Source organism: Anabrus simplex, chromosome 2 (genome assembly GCF_040414725.1).
Source record: "Anabrus simplex isolate iqAnaSimp1 chromosome 2, ASM4041472v1, whole genome shotgun sequence".
Classification (NCBI taxonomy): Eukaryota; Metazoa; Arthropoda; class Insecta; order Orthoptera; family Tettigoniidae; genus Anabrus; species Anabrus simplex.
In genome coordinates this window covers 647,773,977-647,794,794 of record NC_090266.1, presented here as the reverse complement: position 1 = coordinate 647,794,794, position 20,818 = coordinate 647,773,977, and the positions used below count along the sequence as shown (strand labels likewise).

The 20,818-nt window shown below is 39.6% G+C and overlaps 1 protein-coding gene across 5 annotated transcripts in view; it reads left to right on the top strand.

The window, feature by feature from the left end:
• The window catches only part of NfI (Nuclear factor I), a 602,168-nt gene that overhangs the window by 551,114 nt on the left and 30,236 nt on the right, over nucleotides 1-20,818 (top strand). For all 5 annotated transcript variants that reach the window (XM_067141127.2, XM_067141126.2, XM_067141124.2 and 2 more), the window contains one exon: nucleotides 10,944-11,179. In XM_067141127.2, the coding sequence (XP_066997228.1) occupies nucleotides 10,944-11,179 (236 nt within the window). The remainder of the gene's footprint in view (nucleotides 1-10,943; nucleotides 11,180-20,818) is intronic.

The following is a 20,818-nucleotide window of genomic DNA, read 5'->3' as shown; positions in this document are numbered from 1 at the left end:
TCATAAATCTTAAAATGTAAATGTCCCGTATTGCTAACATGGATGATAAGTGGTAACACTGACCAATGTATTGTGTTAGCTTCTGTTAACTTTCAGTTAATGTTCTTTGTAAAGTTAATTATACAGGCTAATTATACTCCTTGGACTTTATATGCATTCCATATTAGAAGAGGCTTTATTTTATGTGTTTATAGCACAAATTGGTATTATTTACCTAATAATGATTTTGTATCTTTATGAACATGTTTTGATTCCAGTGGCATGCTGTACCTATGTAAAATTATCAGGAAAGCTTTCATTTGATGTGTGTTAACATTGTGAATTTCTATCTGCCTCTTGTTCATCTCATAATTACTTTGTGTCTTTATGACTTTCATTACGATCTTGTTAAGCTACCACACTTAAAATTACTAGAAATCTCTCTTATTTAATGTAAGTCATAGTGGGGATAGATATCATTTAATGGTAATGAATTTTGTAAGTTTTTGTAATAATTTCAGTTTCGTTTAAGTTGCATTTACTTTAGGTAATGCTAGTAGTCAAAATAAAAATAGATAGCATAAAGGGACATACTTGTACTTTTAAAAAACAACATAATACAATACCTTGAACCTTTATTTAGAGAGGGCATCAGTATCTTCTGGCCAGGTCAGTACCAGTTTCCAGAGTAGTGTCCTCTTTCCCTTGCCAGGTACGGGTGAGAGGCTTGGATGTTCTGGTTTTCCCAAGTCAAGTGAAATGACCAATTTCATCCAAGCAAATACTGCAATACAATATATCTACTGTCTTGGATTTTTTTTTTCTTTTTGCATTTTTGGTACAAATGTGGCAGTTGAATATGTGTTTTCTGCAACAAGTAGTGTATGAACATATGAGAAAACTCAAATTAAAGCAGATTGGCTACTCTGAAAATAATTCTGGTGGTTAAGATGATTTTGAAATACAGTTGTTTAGAGTTCCATAATTATTAAAATAATAGAAAACACTTATTAAAAAAATTCTTCACAAAAGTATGAGGGAATTGGGGATTGAATTACTGTAAATCAAATTGGCTACATACAATTTGCTATTGCAGTACAAAAATACGAGGGTTGGGACAAAAGTTATTGCAACTATTTTATTTTCCTTGCAGATATGTGAGCAGATCACAAGCTGTTATTTGTTGCATGAAAGCTATATAGGCATAGTGTGTATTCACAACAACAGAAGGCTCTGTGATTGCTGGTAGTAGCACAGGGTGCGCTGGGAAATCAGTTATGTGGTGAGTCTTGTGAGATGGAAGTAGCCCCTGTTGAGCAGCGCGCGTACATCAAAATAGGTGGAAGCCCTTGGGAATTATGCCCTCCTATACTACACAGTAGCAAGGTGGGCAGAAAAGTTTCAGCAAGGACATGTGGCACCCAGTGATCAGCAATGCTCGGGACGACCTGTCCGTGCGTGGACCAACATGGCACATGCCGTCATCAAGCAGCTCCTGGAGGAAGACAGACAATGGACACTACTGAGGGCAAATGGCATAGAATAACGCATCATCCACAGGATATTGCGGACAGAGCTGCAAATGCACAAAATCGCATTGCGGTGGATACTGCAAGCACTGATGGAAGTTCAACGGCGGATGCCATATGCAACATGCTCCGACCACCTAGCATGCTGGCAACAGGCCAGCGACCACTTCCTGTCATGAATAATTGCCCCATTATTGAATTCTGGACCAGGGCATACGAACCAGAACTCAAATGTCCATGCATGGAGTGGCGACATACCAGATCACCAAGGCAGCAGAAGTTCTATCAGAATCCTTCCCCCATGAAATTGATGGTGATCGTGTCATATGATGTCAGGTGCCACTTCATTCCACATGGCAGAACAGTGAGCGCAAAGTAGTACAGGGACTTACTGGTGGGACTAGTGCGACTGGTGCGACTGGTACGACTGATACGACTGGTACGACGTGACATTCGAGAGAAACGTCCGGATTTTGTGGACAGTGTAATTATAATGCACAAGGACACAAAACCACATAAAACAGAGTGTGTACGGCAGCAACTGCGACTCTGGGGGTGGGAAGAATTGGATTACCTGCCGTACTGTCCTGACTTTTCTCCCTGTGACTTTCATCTCATACGAAAGGTATAGGAACCACTACGTGGTAGGCGGTTTGCGACACAAGAGGACATTGCCAATGCTGTGCAACAACAGATGACCTGATTCACACATGGTGCGGCATTGGTGACGCAGATAGTACTCAGTGCCTCCCACATCGTTGGCAGCGTGTGGTGAACTTTGCAAGGACTACTTTGAGGGCCTTTAGACCCTGTATGTATGCTGTGCTGTATTGTAATGTAGGAGGTGTGTATGGCTGTAATTATTTTGCAATATGAAACCAGTTTTGTCCTGTACACCACCATAGTAAATATGTGAGGCACAATGTTCGCATATTCTTCAATATCCACACATGTAGTTCCCACCCTGTCCTTTTATCTATGTCACATTTTCCAATCAGGCTTTTATCTGCAAGAAATGACTTTTACACCAACCCTCACACAATAAAAATAATTGCAAGGTATATGGAGTATTTTTTAAGTTGCCATTGATCTGCATTTAGGGCTGTCGCCCAGACGGCAATTCCCTATTGGCTGTGTACCTAGTCTCTTCTGACATTATTTCAAATAAGTTGGAAATCTATCAAAGATTTCCCTGGGTAAATTATTCCAATCACTAATTTCACTTCCTATAAGCAAATATTTGCTCCAATTTGTCGTCTTGAAATCCAAATTCATCTTCATATTGTGATCATTCCTGGGCCTCCATAAATGAGGCAACAGTGCACCGGCCTCTCACCACTGGGTTCTGTGGTTCAAATCCCGGTCACTCCGTGTGAGATTTGTCCTGGACAAAGTGGAGGCAGGAAAGGTTTTTCTCCAGGAACTCCAGTTATCCCTGTCATCTTTCATTCCAGGAACACTCTCCAATATCATTTAATTTCATCTGTCAGTCATTAATCATTGCCCCAGAGGAATGCGACAGGCTTCGACAGCTGGCACAATTCATATCTCCACCGCTAGATGGGGGCTTCATTCATTTCATGCCTGATCCAGTCAAATGACTTGAAACAGGCTATGGATTTTCATTATGATACTTCCTAGTTTTAAAAACTCCATGTAAACTAATGTCATTCCATGCCCTCTCTCCACTGGCAGCTTGAAACATACCTCTTAGTCAATCAGCTCGTCTCCTTTCTATGAAGTCTTCCCATCAACATTTTCATAATATTATTTATTCTTTTGTCGGAAATCACCAGGAACAAATCGTGTTGCTTTTATTTGGATCTGTTCCAGTTCTCAAATCAAGTAATCCTCATAACGGTTCCATGCTCTGGAACCTTACTGTAACTGAGGCTCCTCGACATCCTACTACAACCCCTAAATACCCTCATAACCATATAAAGAGATCTTTAACCTTTATTTCCAGCCTCATTAATGTGATTACCCCAATGAAGATCTTTCCTTATATTAATACCTAGGTACAACCTGATTTTTCACCCTGTTTACCATTGCACAATTGTACCATTGTCTGCTGTCCATCTCACAACATTGTTACGGTCTTCCTGCAGTTGCTTAAAATCCTGTAACTTACTTATTACTCTATACAGCATAACATCATCTGCAAAAAGCCTTAACTATGATTCCAGTTCTCTCCTCATATAATATATATGGTATATAAATAATAAAACATAAAGGTCCAATAATACTACCTTGCAGAACCCCTTTCTACTGTAATTCTCCGAGTTGTATTTTCTAGAAATTTAGCCACTCATTCAACCACACTTTTGTCTAGTCCAGTAGCCCTTATTTTTGTCTGCAGTCTCCCGTGATCTACCCTATCTAAGCCTTGGATAGTTCAATAGTGACACAGTTCATTTGACCTTCTGAATCTGAAATATCTGTTATATCCTGCTGGAATCCAGCAAGTTGAGCCTCACTAGAATATTTTCTCCTAAACCCAAATTGCCTCCTATTAAACCGGTTGTAATTTTTTAAACTTGTCTAATACTCGTATAATCAGAAAGAATGCTTTCCCAGTGCTTATATTTCTTATTAATGTACATGTCAGGCTGACTAGTGTGTAATTATCCACTTTATCTCTATAAATCCTTCCTTTGTAAACTGGAGCTACCATAGCAACTCACCATTCATATGGTAATGATAACAGGGTATTTGTTTTACATCCAACTAACCACATTTTTATGGTTTTTGGAGACACTGAGGTGTGGGAATTATGTCCCGCAGGAGTTCTTTTATGTGTCAGTAAATCTACTGACACGTGGCTGACGAAATTGAGCACCTTCAAATACCACCGGACTGAACCCAGATCAAACCTGCCAAGTTAGGCTCAGAAGGCCAGTGCTTTACCACTGGAGCTACTCAACCCTGCAGCTGTTCATATGGTATAGCTCCTTCATGCAAGCAGTATTCAAATAAGAACTTTAGATATTCTACTACATCCAAACATATTGCTTTGAGTATATCCCCAGAAGTCTTATCAATTCCAGCTGCTTTTCTAGTTTTCAACTTTTGTATCTTTTTGTAAATATCTTTCTTATCACAGGTAAAATTCAGTACTTCACTATCATTAGTTACTTCCTCTGCCTGGATATTATTTCTTATATCCAACTATCTTTACATACTGCTGACTGAATACTTCTACCATCTGTAAATGCATGTTTGTACACTTCCTTTGTTCAGTAATGAGATCTGGAATATCCTTCCTGGAACTTGTTCTTTCCTCAAAGTACCTCTACAAACCCTTCTATTTTTTGTTAAAATTCACATGACTGCCAATTATGCTTTTCATCATATTATCTTTAGCTGACTACCTTATTGCAACAGGTTAACTGAACAATACAAATGTGAAAAAACATTTAAGATCTTTAGGCTTTTTTCAATCGTGAAATTTCCAGCGTTTTGCCCCAGTGTAGCAGCGGGCTCATCAGTTGGATTGCTACACATTTCCAAGATGCTGGCGGCTAGTGCACTAGCCTGCCTTTCTCCTTTATATCAAAAATAAGGTTCCAAGAAGGAAACCATAATTTAATTTCATCGATTGCAAATGTTAAAAACATTTAAGCTCTTTAGACATTTTTCAATCGTGAAATTACCAGCATTTCACCCCAGTGTAGCAGTGGGCTCATCAGTTGGATTGGTACACCTTTCCAAGATGCTGGCGGCTAGTGCGCTGTTGAGAAAGCACTGCAAGCCTATGTGGTTAAAACTAAATACTGTACTTAAATACTTAAAAAGAGATATTTTCCCTCCTAGATGCCAGTAGATCAAAAGTACAAAGGCCTACTGTCGGCAACCCTGAAGATGGTTTTCCGTGGTTTCCCATTTTAACACCGGGCAAATGCGGGGCTGTACCTCAATTAAGGCCACGGCCGCTTCTTTCCTATTCCTAGGCCTTTCCTGTCCGATCGTCGCCATAAGACCTATCTGTGTCGGTGCGCCGTAAAGCAAATAGCAAGGAAAAAAAAAGTACAAGAAAAGATGCCTAAAAATAATTACTCAATATCTTCTCTTGAAACTATGCCAGAGACAAGAACTAAAAATTGTTATTATTATTATTCTTATAGTACCACGTTATAACATTATACACATAAACAACAATCAAATAATAAACAAGCAAAGGAAATATTTTAAAAAATACACAAATGCAAGGACAACTAAAGTGAATATGAACAGACGTAGAAGAGGATGTGGAAGGTACTGGACGTCCCTGCCAGGATGGTAACTTGGTAGTGCTTGAACTCTCAAATAAGACTATCAGGCTCCTCAAAATGGTGTTCCTCAAAATGCTGTTTATTAAACATAAGCTCTTTAAGTTCATTTATAAAATAACCTTCAGAAATTGATTGTAGAACATTCATAGCTTAACTATGTTAACAGACACTTCTCATCGATACTTCCAAAATGATTTGAAGATAAAATTTACGTTATTAATCTGAAATTCCTACAAGTAAAAAAGTTAAGACATGTTACAGAAAATAAAACTTATATTATTCCGTTACCTAGGCTGGAACTCCCCCTGAGAGCGAGAGCTCAGAACAGACACGTCCACTTAGACAGAGGACCAAGATGAGAATCAACGATGCAGCCTTTATGTCTTAGAGTATAAATCCCCCAGTTTACACACTTGTCCTTCCAGAACAAGGGAAGCAAACAACCAATCATGTGCAGAATTTGACCGCAGCGGACTATGCATATTCTTAACATGAGGGTGGAATGTTCTCACACCATCTGACATTCTCCAGAATGCCCTGACATTTGCCAGAACACCAGAAACAAGGTTTCATTCTGACATCATTCCCACATTCTTTGACATAAACCAGAATGCAGTAAACAAGGGTTCGTTCAAATAGTCATCACCATTGTATGCTATAGAACAATGGTTCTGTTTTCTTCATAATAATGAATGGCAAAATATTATTATTATTATTATTATTATTATTATTATTATTATTATTATTATTATTATTATTATTATTATTATTATTATTATTATTATTATTATTATTATTATATGTAATAGAAATTAAAACTGCCATTAAATGCTATAGCTGTAACTATCAAATTATCAAAAGGATTACACAACAATAAAGCAAGATAAATGGAATAACAACACTACAATTCTAAACTGCACTTATAGGTATACCTATTACAACCAGTTTACTGAAACAATATAAATACATTTAAAACTAAATACCTAAATACTTCAACAGATTTTTTTCCCCCTCATATGGGCCAGTAGATCAAAAGAACAAAGGAAGATGTCTAAATGCCAGAGACATTAACTACAAATATCAGAATATAGGAATTGGCTGATTATTTTTTTCTCGAGCGTATGCCAACAGTGGAATACTGTATCTGAATGTGAAAAGCAGCAATAATCACCAACAATATATAATGGTTGTAGAAATCTGTATGAAGTGAACTGTACTATCTTGCATTGTTGCTGTGGACTGTATTACTATATCTGTCTATGCCATGTCCATGCACTGTCTTTAATGGCTTATTAGTTTAATGTGAGATATGTGTTAATAAAATGTCCCATACTAACTATTTGGTTTGATTAATTCTGTTGTTAGCATCAAGTAATATAGTGCGCAATAACTATTGATCATTGGTTGGACTATACTGCTTAGAAATTGTTAGGGGGAGTCTTGCAGAGAAGTTAGCCATTTGGTCCCAGCTTCAAATCTCAGGAACCAAGTGAGTTGGCTGCGCGGTTAGGGTCGTGTAGCTGTGAGCTTGCCTTCGGGAAATGGTGGCTTCGAATCCCACCATCAGCAGCCCTGAAGATGGTTTCCCGTGGTTTCCCATTTTCACATCAGGCAAATGCTGGGGCTATAGCTTAATTAAGGCCTCTGTTGCTACCTTCCCAATGCTAGACCTTCATCATCCTTGCATCACTGAAAAACTTTGGTGTGTTAGTGCAGTATTAAACTACAACAAAAAAAATCTCAGGAATATGGTACCTTACCTAAATAGGGACCTGCTTATTTTAAATACCATTTAGCACTCCATACATAACTTTGTAATTATGTAATCCAGAGCACTATAGTGAATTGAAATCAGATCTGTCACACAGGTTCATTTCCCCCTATTCCTAAACCTAAGACCAAATAAATGCAACTAAATCTAAGAAATATAAACACAAGAAACTGACATCACATGAATTTTAACTACTGGTATATGCACAAAATGTGCAGAAAATTTCTAGATACGATTGTATATTGTTTCCCTATTCAGTGCTCATGCTAATATTTGAACATTTGTACACTCATGTCCATGAGTTCAGGGATCTTCGAGATCAACGGAATACAATGGATCAAGGCAATAATATGTGCACTGTAAGGTATCCTGTCAATACTGTGACTCGTGACATTGTGATACTGATGCAAGATATACAGAAAAACCAGACGTGGACAGTAGGTGTCATGACGAGGGGTGATGACCAAGCATAGCAATGCAGGATGTACAATGGCTCCCCATACTCTGGATCAGGCCATCCAGCATGGCTTGCTGTAACGCATCCCATTGTTGGACAAGCGTCCTTGGTCAATGGTGGCAGTGTTAGGCCTGTAGTCCTTCAGCTTAGAGCATCCCATGCATCTTCAATCGGATTTAAGTCCGGGGAGCGAGCTGGCCACTCTAGATGTGTGATGTCATCATGCTGCAGGCACTCATCCACCAGGCCAGCCCTGTGTGGTTGGACATTATTGTACAAAACATGGAACCCAGGTCCATATGCACCACAAAAAAAAACCACAGATACAGTTATACAGTTGCAGTATATCATCCCTATAGACAGTACCCGCCACAGTACCCCTAGGAAACACACGCAGTGAAGTATGCGTGCTCCTAACATGATGCCACCCCAGACAAGAACACTGGCGCCACCATATCAGCCCCTTTCCACAATATTGGCTGGGTTGAAATGTGTCCCACAGGTGCGCCAGATGAACAGACGGTGAGAATTACCCTCAAGGCTAAACTGTGACTCATCTGTCAACAGGACACTACCGCATTGTTCCTGTATCCGATTATGATGAACAAGATACCACATTTGACGAGCAACATGGTGCCTTTGTGTAAGGGGAATGCATGTGGTGGGCCACTGAGCATACAGAGCAACCTCTCATAACCGACGATACGCAGTCTGACTGGAAATGGGTTACCCAGAAGCTGCTGTGAGGTCTCTAGCCAGTGCAGATGCTGTGCTGGTTGGACGTCTTCAGGCATTTAAAGCAAGATAATGATCCTGATGCTGGGTTGCAGCACGTGGTTGACTTTGCCCATACTGCTGTTCAGTGTTTCCTCCCTCCTGAAATATTCTCCACAGCTGTAAAATGACATTGCGGGCAACATTCATCTCCTGGCCCACCTGGCGCTGACTGTAGCCAGTCTCTAATTTGCTGATGATCTGACCATGCATAATGTCATTCAGAGATGTTCTGTATAACATCCTGCTTCCTTACGACTCGAATACTGTGTGCCAAACAACATACAGTCAGAGTCGCTGTACCCAAGACCTTTGCCCACACGGACTATTGCAGGCACTCTAATTGGTCTCGTACTGAGCTGCAAGGTTTGTCACATGTTTTTGTGTTGTCTAGCCACAGTTTAGTCTGTTCATCATTGTCATGATACAATAATTTCTCATGGAACTCGAAGATCCCTTAACATATGTACATGAGTATATTATTTCATGATTTGTAACATGAGAATTAATAAATTAATTTGTTTGATTTACTAATAGGTATTCAAATAAACTGAGTCTGCTTTGAATCATAATAACCACTGATTGTTGTTAAATAAGGAAAGCACTGAATTACTCAATAAACTCAAAACACACTTTTGCTCTGTTAAGTGGTAAAGAAAGACAACTCCACAATAATGTTGGTCAGCATTTTATTAAATAAAACACTTCAATACTGTAAATATAAAGTTCAGGTACTTTTACTCCTTAAAACAAAATAATATTAGTCAACATATATAGTCATTAAATAGTGTTAGTCAACCTTAAAACAAAAGAGAATACCGAGTGAGTTGTTCATGCAGTTAGGGTCGCGCAGCTGTGAGCTTGCATTCGGGAGATAGTGGGTTCGAATCCCACTATCGGCAGCCCTGAAGATGGTTTTCTGTGGTTTCCCATTTTCGCGCCAGGCAAATGCTGGGGTTGTACATTAATTAAGGCTATGCCCGCTTCCTTCCCAAACCTAGCCCCTTTCCTATCCCATCATCGCCATAAGACCTATGTGTGTCGATGTGGCGTAATGAAAATTGTAAATTAAAAAATAAAAAGAATGATAACAATAGTCTTTTGAAGATAACATTCTGACCTAAACCTTGTATGTATGCATGTATGTAAGTACGTATGAATGTATCCCATCCGATGGATGAATCTCCATCAACAGCGTCATATGTCATCACTTTATATGAGCACTGCAGAGAGGTTTGGAATTTAATCCATACTTTTGGGACACAATCTAGTGATTAGAAATTTGCTGGCCAACATTCTGATGGTGAAAATGTTTTCGACCAACAGTACTTAAACCGGCCAATTAAAGTGTCAGACCATATAGACTTCATGCCTTAACGATCATAGCCACCAGACAGGTGACCCAAACCTTGCATATCAGTTCTAAACAAATGCATGCTATATGAATAATTATATTGGTTCACTGCTATATCAGGAAAACAATCAGTCTGGTGAACTCTTCAGCCTTCAGTCATTAAAAGGAATTTAATGTTTGAACATTGTTTCTAAGATTCCAGAAGAAGTGTGTTTGCTTTAGGTGTAAATAAATATTGTGGGATCATGTGTTCAATATTCAGGCTTTGTTCTAGAGATGCATAATGAAGCACACTATTTTCAAATCCTGAACTAAACCAGTTGAAAAGAATTCAAATTCCAAATGAGTTCTAAAAATGATGCAGTTTCTCCTTCCAGTTCTCACCAGAGTACTAGAGCTGTAGAGTCTCAGTTCATACTCAGTACTTTGATATTCCTGTACTATCAGATGAGAAATGTAATAATCAAGGAGTGGTTTCTTTTCAGTTTCTCGATAGTAAGTGATGATTTCCTGAAAAGTTGAGGAGATAATGGATTTGAGCCCTAAAGATGATTTTCCATGGTTTCTCATTTTCACACCAGGCAAATGCTCGAGCGGTACCTTAATAAAGCCTATGGCTACTTCCTTCACCCTCCTATTCCATCATCGCCATAAGACCTATCTGTATTGGTGCAACGTAAAGCAAAATTGTAAAAAAAGAAAAGTTGTACTTTGATTGTTATAGGTTACTCCCCAGCTGCCTCTTTTCATGAGTTAATATTATGATATTGATTAGATTGCTATAGAAGGATGAATGTTGTTATTTTAGGTGAACTGACTGTCACAACTGCAAACTCACCTCCTGCCTCAAGCACTCCTCCCATGGGGGAAGGCTCACCTCGAGATAGTCGAGGTCCAGGTCCTGGTACCTTGAGTCCATCTCCACCTGCCAGTTCAGCCTCAGCCACCGTGGAAGTTGTACCTGTTAGCCGCTCCGTAGTGACCAGTCCATTCTCTGTGAGCCGCGAATATGCTTTCACACACATCCATACTCAGCCTGGGCAGGTGAGATTTTACTCTTGTGATGAAGAAAATAACAAATATCAGTTAATTTATTTTTTTTGGTGCAATTTATGACAAGTAAGTAAGAAAATCTGTGAAATTCTCATGTCAGTAATTCCTACTGCGCCTTTTATACAATCCATAAAATTTCTATTTTTATGTTTTTATCTACTTTAAAAGAAGTTTTTCTTTGAATTCCTGTAGTTTACAACTCCCTTCCAATGTGAATTCTTCTTTGACCACTCCAAATGAAAAACGATTTTATGTTTCTTGCAATACTTCCTGAAGATAGAGTAGGATAAGCTGTTAAATGAACTTTATTACTAAGAAGTAGTCTAGTGGAAAATGCAGCCATTACTGGAGATATCTTTATGTGTATTTATTAAATAGTAAACTACTTACAATATAGTGTCTCCCACCAGCCCCTTAAAATTTAGTTTTATGCAACCCACAGTTTATAGACAACCTAAAAATATCAATCCCTGTTCCAATACAGGACTAGTATAATGGTATATTTGGGTCTAATCTCGACATTGTAGATGGAATCATTAGAGCCGAAGTAATACAATGATAGAAACTCTAATCCATTCATGGAACGATCACATCTGAGATTAACACTTACGTTAGGACAGACAGTGTCATTGAACAGAATCGCCAGTATCTGGTACTGAATAGACTGCAAACTTACTACAGAGTGCCAGACCTCGAAAAATTACGGACCCAAGCCATGCAGAGACAGGTTCAAATTCCAGGCTGTATCACTTTTTGTTGTGTCTATTACTGTGGACATGGTCAGTGCACATTTCTGCTCATTTACCAAGAATGGATTATTATTTGTCCGTGAAAAGTTCAGTTTGTATCAGATGTTACTTACCATTGTTGTGAAATCATTATTCATCCAAAAGGATGACTGTTGACAGAAAGGCTACCATTGTCAATTTTGTGTCATGTCCATTGACAAAATGCTCATGGAGGGTTGAAGTTCGTAATTGTTGATAGTATGGGTGAAATTTATTGTTATCTAACATTCGCCTAAAAAGCGACCAAGTAATATTAGTCTGTTGTACAAGTGCCTATGTACCAATAGGAGGGGCATTCCAGACAGTGTCTAACAAGGGAAGTGGTAGAGGTTTCGTACATTCATGTTAGACACCAATGCTCACCAAATGTAGCACATTGAAAGTACATGACAGATCCCTTGGTAAATTATTCCAATCCCTAATTCCTGTTCCTATAAACAAATGTTTGCCCCAATTTGTCCTCTTGAATTCCAACTTTACCTTCATATTGTGATCTTTCCTACTTTCAAAGACACCACTCAAACTTATTTGCCTTCTAATGTCATTCCTCGCCATCTCTCCACTGACAGCTCGGAACATACCACTTAAAATGTTAAAATACAATTGTTTATTTTTAATTTCACCTATTCAATACATAAAATACTTTTATCTTTAGGACTTCATCCTTATTATAAATTCTGTATTTGGTACATGTTTCGCCCGTCTACCAGGCTTCATCAGCCATAATATTGTCTCAAGGTTAGTTTTGGATCCTGATTTTAGTCTATATGAGTTATTTGTACTTAATTATGGTCATAAAACTAATTTACAAGAACTCATTTTGTAATAGAAGATCAATTGTAAATACACAGCATATAAAATCACAGATTATCTGTAAACATAGAAGTTGACAGTTCTATACACTTTCAATTAAATTTATTACAGTAAAATTCTTAAATTCTTTTAAACTAACTGTCTAAAATACAATAGTGTCATTCAGACTTGAAAGAGTGATTGTAACAATTCTTTTGTGAAACACTTTAAAGTTTAGGGCGAGAGAACAGGCTAAAAACTTCTTGTTTTCTTGAAATTTGTCAATTTTTAAAAGTCTTAAAGGTATTCATCTTTATTTACGTATCACTTCTTAATTGTTTGCAGTTATGATCATTGCAAGAGTTTATGGTATATTTTCAATAATTAAATTATTAACATAATCAACTATGGAAAATTCTAAATTCCCATGGAGGGAATTAGATATTTTTCACCAATAGAGCATGTCAAAAACATATCAGATGTAAGGCTTTTCAGGTGTTTGCTCTATCAACTATGTCGTACATGTGATGTTTACTATTCGAAGATTTGAAAGTATTCAGTTGACATTGTAGAGTTTGAAGATGGTAGTTGTTACAAAAGCGTAGGTTGAAAGGGGCAATCAATATTTAATCTTATATGTTGAATTAATTGCTGCTATTTGTGACAATACGTGTTGATATGTCTGTAACAAGAGAAAACTATGTCAATATCGTGTGCTGGATTTGATTTTTATAGTCGTGTTAATGGTTTGTCACTTACCCCTTTGACTTCTGCTAGGTTGTCTGGTGGTGTTTACTGCAGCGTAACGACTGCTTGCTGCTGCGCTTCTACTCCTTGTATTATAGGAATGAGGAAGTTTTGGCGGGGGGGAGGAGAAGGTGGGCGGAGCATTGATGACTAGTGTAGCGTGTGGAGGGGAATTTTCAGAGGTAGTAGAGGGAGAAGTTGTGCCTGTTTGTGTAGTGGAAGTGTTAATAGATGTGGGATTGAAAATATTTTAAAAATTACTTTTTTCTAATCTGAGTGTTTGTAATAGTTTTGGTAGTTGTTCGAATAAAGGACTTTTTATCTCAATTGTATCATTTAAATGTTTATCTTTGTTGAAATGTTGATCTAAATGGATATAGATATTTTCAAACTCTGTCATTAGTTTACCCTTTTCAACCCTTTTAAAGATTTTTAAATCTCTCTCTATTATTGTGAACTGGTGGCCAGTTTCTTTCATGTGAGAACTCATTGCAGAGTATTTGTTATGTTTTGAGGTGTTGACATGTTCTAGATACCTAGTAAGAAAACTACGACCAGTTTGGCCAAGATACGAAAAATTACATTTTGTACATGTAAGTCTGTAGATTCCAGATCCTAAATACTGGTTATTGTTTAAATTTACAGTGTTATGTTTAAAAAATAGATTTTGGATGGCCTTTTCAATATCTAGAAATGTTACTATCATCATCATCATTGGTTTGCCCTTCCAGCGAGCCGGGTAGGGTGTTTGAAAACGAGCGTCTTCCAAAGTTGCCTATTCAAAAAGATTTTGTTGTCCAAGACAGATTCCCAATTCCATCCTCTTCTCTCCAAGTCTTCCCTCAGTTGGTCCATCCATCTGCTTCTTGGTCTCCCAGCTGATCTTCTACCTGTTATTCTCTTTTCCAAATAAGCACATGGTAACCTTGTGCTATTCATTCGTTTAACATGCCCAAACCATTTAAGTCTAGATGACCTAAGTCTTTCCTCCATCGATTCATTTAGACCTAGGTTAGATCGGATCTCATCATTTTTCACATGATCAAGTCGGGTCTTTTGGAGGGCAGTTCTAAGAAATTTCATTTCACAGGCTTGAATCCTGCTACAATCCTTTGATGTTAGTGTGCAGGTTTCCAGAGAATATGTAAAGATGGGAATGAAATATGAGTTGTACAGGGTCATTTTTGTTCTTTGTGGAACCTTCTCATCCCATAGTAGGTGTCTAACGATACTGTAAAAGTTAGAGCCTTTGGTTACTCTGTTTGTTATTTCTATCTCAGCTCTGTTATTACTAGCCATTACGCTTCCTAAATAACTGAATTGGTTTACTACTTCAACTTGGGGGTCCTGTATTTTTATGTTGCATTCTGTATTATGTCTGCTGATTTTCAATGTTACTGTTTTTGATGGGTTCAATTTCATTCCATAATCATCAAACTTCTTACACCATATATTCAGATTATTTTGCACTCCCTTCTCTGTTTCATCCCATATTGCCACATCATCTGCAAACACCAGAGCCTGAAGATCTTTATTACCTTTTCCTTTTAGTTCCTTTAAAATGGTATCCATAACTGCTATGAATAGAAGAGGTGATAACGCACTTCCCTGTTGTACTCCTTTGGTTGTATTGAACCATTCAGAGTGATCATCTCCAATTCTGACACAGCTTTTACAATTAGTATTGAACCATACAGTTCATGGACCAATAGTAGAGATTTTAGTATTAGATATTGGGATTAGCTGAGACCACCAAGGAAGTCATTGTCGTATAGTTTATTTCATAAAAGATTCCAGAAGAAGCGTTCTCGTGGGAAGAGAGCTAGAGCGTCATTATGAAAATCTCCAGAGCCTCATTAAAGGGAGTTATGTCCCAAGCCAAGCCTCTTAATGAAGATCGGGGACTCTTCCCGGATCCCGGCAAACTAACTTTCGGAGGGAAGAAGGAATTAAATTAATATCTTTGATTACGAAAGAGATGCATTGGATCTGATACAAGAATTGCAGCCTGCATAATTTGTGCTTAATTTTGATATGCAATATGGCTGTAATCATAAATGCATTCGTTAAGTAGGGTACTTGACGTGCTTTGTGCGGCAAAACTTCGAGTCGCGGGCGCGCGTATCCTACACGCGATCAAGCGGCGTGGCTACGCCAACCTGATTATAAATGCAAGGCCGCCTGGCACATCAGCCTCATTCTCTGACCGTAAGGCTGCTTGAACGAAGTCGTCATGCTGCGAGTCGGCACCTAGAACAACGTTTTATCTTCGAGCTGCACATACAACTAGTACTACTGAATCTGCAAGGAATTACCCCTGCATCAAGCCAGTACGAGCTTCTACATCATTATTGCGAGGAAGCCACAACGGGAGCTGAAGCCGGCACGACATCGGGAATTGATCCAGGAACGTTGGGCGTACCTGATCAGCGCGACATCGAAGGGGACATCTTCCAACCATCTAAGGAGCTGCAAGAAGGATTCACGCAAGATAGAATGTCTCCAGTCGTTCACCAGTATCTGCTGCAAGCTTCGCAGTTTGTTATGATGTGGTAAATTCAGTGGTCCACAAGAAGGGCCGCTCCGTCATGTCATCAGTCATATAAGGTCAAAGCTTTCCAATTCTGTTTCAAGCATGTCATTTAAATTTAGATAGGAACAGGGGGGGCCGTCAGCCAACAGGTTAGTTTATGGTAGGAAAATTCTTGGTAATAAAGAGCTAGGCCTCAAGCTCGAACCCCGTACATTAGGGTAGGTAGTAGGTTGTATATTCCTTGTTGGTGTGATTATATTTCATTTCGATAGTATTATATTAGTGTATGCGTAATCTTCATGGGTCAGGTCGAACTCCCTTGGTCATGGTAGGTAAGTCTGACAGGCAGGCACTGTTTATTGTGTAGCGTTTAGGCATATGTCTCGGCAGACGTAGGTTGTGTATTTGAGATCAGGATTTACCCCGTAACTCACCTAGCTTTACTGACAGGGTGAGCGAGTCCGTATGTTTGAGAGATGTGGGCATTATGCATGTAGCTGACTGTGTGAATTGATATGAGAGAGCCCCAGCACAGTTTGAGAGTGTATTGGATGCATTTGAGATGCCTTATTATGGCTATGTGACTATAGCGTACTGAATTGTGCCTTTGTATTATCAAGGATGAGCCCATGGGAGGCGGAAATAAGATTTGTTGTATTGCTGGTGATATTGAGATAAGGGCGTGTAGCCCATGTGTATTTAAGAGAACGCTTTTAACAGCCAGATTATGTGAGGTACTTTGAAAGGCGAAGTTTTTTAGCACTCAGCTACAAGTCAGTCAGCTGAGCTCATAAATTGTGTGGACTGCTGCCTGTCGAGTGCACTGCTGGTGAGGGTTATTGTGCCTGACGTCACAGTCTTGAAACTTGGTTATATTGCTGTCTGCAGCTTGTCGAGTGTGTAGAGGGGAAAGGACGACCTTGACGTTTTGACGCAGGGAGAGATTTTAATTCTGTTTGTTCTGCTTTATTTGAACGCTTGCCCGTTTGATGTTTGACCCCTGGACAAGTTGGTTGTGTTCCTTTTTATATTGTTTGTATATGAATATTCAACGCCTTGCTCTTCATGGGACCAGGGATCGATACCGGGTCAGGTCTCTGTACATTATGTGTTTATATTTGTTTGCACCGGGGTTCGATGGTACGAGGCATAGTAAAATTGTATGGAAATTGCTGTTATATGTGTATTTCAGCAGATATCCATTTTCTCTTTATTTCATTACTTACACAATTGTATCATGCTTGTTACAGCAAAGCTGTTTCGTGAAGGCAGTGAACTGGTAGTCATCAGCTCAACCTTATCTTTACCCCAGTCACATTTGAAAGCTCTTATATTTGTAAATAGTATTTTTATGTAATAAATCCCTGATTGTAAAACTTTGAATGCAGCGATGTTTTCTATTAGATAATTTTTTTTTGTAGGATTTTTCTCTTACCCTGCATCATATCGTATCCACCTACGTTATCTTTATGCCCTCATATTTTATACCCTGATCCCCTGATTCATGTTCTACTGAGCTGCGGATTGTGGATACGCCTGTAAGGTAAAACGTGTGCCGTACATACATCGTTTCTTGGATGTATGGGTCACTATGATGTTCTTGGTTCGAATTCGGCATTTGCCTGACTGGAATCAAAAACATTATAGGGCACATAGTAAATTTGGCGCGAGCCAATGTGGGGCCTGATATATCCGTAAATGAGAGTTACCCAGACATAGTAAACTTGGTGCGGCCAACTTAGGACCCGATATTGCAATAATGAGGGTCATACAGCTTGTTTTATTATTCCGTCAGGTGGTGCTCGATATTTGTGTAAACGAGCTCACACAGCCGAGTTGTATTTTGCTGATGTTCTCCGTAAATAGGGCTATGGGTCATAACTTGTGTCTATAAAAGCAGGACCTGATATTTTGGTAAATAGAGGTCATGCAAGGATTGATTTCAGGCATATGTTATGGCAGCTGCATTCAATCATATGTAGTACAGGTATACCAAGTTTGGTCTTTGATATGTACGGTTAGCTTCGTGATATATTAGGAGTTATCTTGTTGAGACTTGTGATGTTTACATGACTGCCAGTTCATAGATTTATTTCGTGACTTATATGTCCTTTGGTCTTACCATTAGAATATGGATATTGCACTTGGTGTTGATTAGCGATGATGTGCTGATTTAGTGGTTACCGTGGAGTGTTGGATGATATTCGTGGGGTGATTTGACCTGGAGAGTGTTTTGTTTAACAGGTGTATAATCATATAGCTTTGATTTTTGCATGTTGAAGTTTTTTTTGTTGTTTCTATGGCATTTGTTGGAGAATTTTGTGTTTGTGTTGTATATATTTTGTATTACAGTGTTGTGCTGACGGTTACCCTGTGTTGGAGTGACATTATGTTGCATTGAGGTAGCCTACTTAGGCTTTGGAAGTTCGAGATTTTGGGAGTTAGGAACATTTTTGATAAATTAGAATTGAGGGAAATTGATAGAACTTGAAATTTAATCGGTGACATACGGAGCGGTTCTTCGCCGGACCTTATGACGAGTGAGTGCCGAATGTCGGTAGACATGGGAGAAGTGCTGAGGCACCTGAGCGAACAGTTTGTGGCGCTTAGAGAGGAACTAGGAGTTATTAAAGAACAGGAAATTAGGAACTCGGAACAAGTGAAAGAACTTAAAGAACACTTAACCGAGCAACTCACAGAAAAATTCGCGGAGTACGAAGAAAAGGTTACACAAACAATGACCGAGCAATTCACAGAAAAATTCTTGGAGTGCGAAGAAAAGGTTACACAAACAATCACCGAGCAACTCACAGAAAAATTCGCGGAGTGCGAAGAAAAGGTTACACAAACAATGACCGAACAATTAGGACTCACAGAGACATGGGTAGCCAACCAGATAACTGAGCTAAAGGAGCACGCTAGCATTCGTTTGGAGCAATTGGCCTCTGAAAATGAAGCGACTAGGGAAACCATAGCGGAGTTAAATACGAAAATAGAGAACGTACGTCTGTTCTGTGTCGCCACGACCGAGAAGTTGAGTCAACAGTTTGAAGAATCGCACAGGACGGTAGATAAACAAATTCGTGAAGTAAAGGGCAGTATCGAGGGAATAGAACAGCGTATAGGAGAAAAAGACAAGGCGACTCAGTCTGAACTACGAGCCTTTAAAGGAAACCTGGTGGCAGTAGTAGTCCGTATGGACCATACCCAAGAAGAGCTAATGAGAATAGAAGAAAAACTAGAGGCTAGGACTCAAGAAGTAGTTGACAGGTGTGAGAAGACGACCGAAAAGAACAAGGCTAAGATTGCTGGAGTAGAACTTAGTTTACAACAGACTAGGAAGGAAGTCAGCGCTGAGATCCAGGGTTTGAAGAATTGCCGAGAGCAGGCACAACGGACAACTGAGAAGCGAATACAGGGGTTAGAGCATGAAATGGAGGATTTGCGCGATAAGTTGGACCAATTGAAACTCGAGGAGGAAAACGAAGTACAGAAGCAGAAGCTGAGTAGGACTCACAGCCCGATAGAACGCCAGTATGAAGGTGACAGCCTGAATGAGAGTCAGGATGAGGGACATGGACTGCTAGGAGAATCATTTAGGTCTAAGCCAAGAATAGGAAATACTACCCTATTCAGTCAGGACAGTGTTTTCCCGGGTTACAATTGGATTAGGGCGCCTGAGGAGAAACCTAAGAAATTCGAGGGGAATGGGGAGATCATGCCCCGCTCATTCCTTAAAGAGTTAGAAACATACATGGACGAATGCCAGATACCACCAGAGCGCAGATTACGCACAGCAGAAAGATATCTTGGAGGAATTGCTGGAGCCTGGTTCAAGGCATTTGGGCAAGCATTTAAAAATTATGACGAGTTCAAACGCGCATTCCTGAATAAGTTCTGGAATCAGGGACATCACTGGCGCTTAGAATGGAGCTCTACGCTTGTAGGTATGCAAATAGCACTCCTACAAGACTGAGCGAGTTCTTTATTTCTCAATACTTACGTTTACAAGAGCTAGATCATCCGCCCGAAGAAATGGAAATCGTAACGACCATTATTAGACAATTGCCTGTAGAGGTACAAAGAGCTCTAATCGCTGCGAATGTTACGACAGCGGCAGCCGCTGAGGAAATGCTTAGGCTCTGGGACCAGACGTCTGCACTGCATCAGCCACGTATACGGACCATAGAAACTGTCCATCATGTGAACGTCCATGCGGAAGAGCAGATTGGAAAAGGAAGCCGCAAGGAGTGTCAAAATTCCGGCATTCAAACGCCAACTCTGAGGGAACGAGAAGAAGAAGAAAACCCTAAACACAGAGGAGGCACGAACTGGCGACCTCGAAGGTGGACCACATGGCGGGATGAACCGGACAGATGGAGAGGACAAGAACGCAGAAGGAATTCATTTGAGCAGCGAAGGAATGACCGGCCGTACTGGAGACGAGACGGAGATAGTCACAACCCCTAGAAATAACAGCCAGCGGTGGAATGAAAACCGAGCGAGGTATAACAGACCTAGGGAGAGTTCACTGCCCCCGAGAGATGCTGACAGACAAGAGGGCGCCTTCCACTCAAGAGAAAAAGGATCGGGGATGTATCACCACGAGACATATGGCGAGATGCTATACGGTCCCACAGTGTTGCCAATTCTCCAGGAGCTGCGAGCTTGGCTTATCAAGAATTCCACAATGGAGCCAGGCAGAAAAATCTAAACCCAAATGCAACCAGTTTTGTTGAGAGCGAGAGGGAGGAAAAAACTAGGGATTTA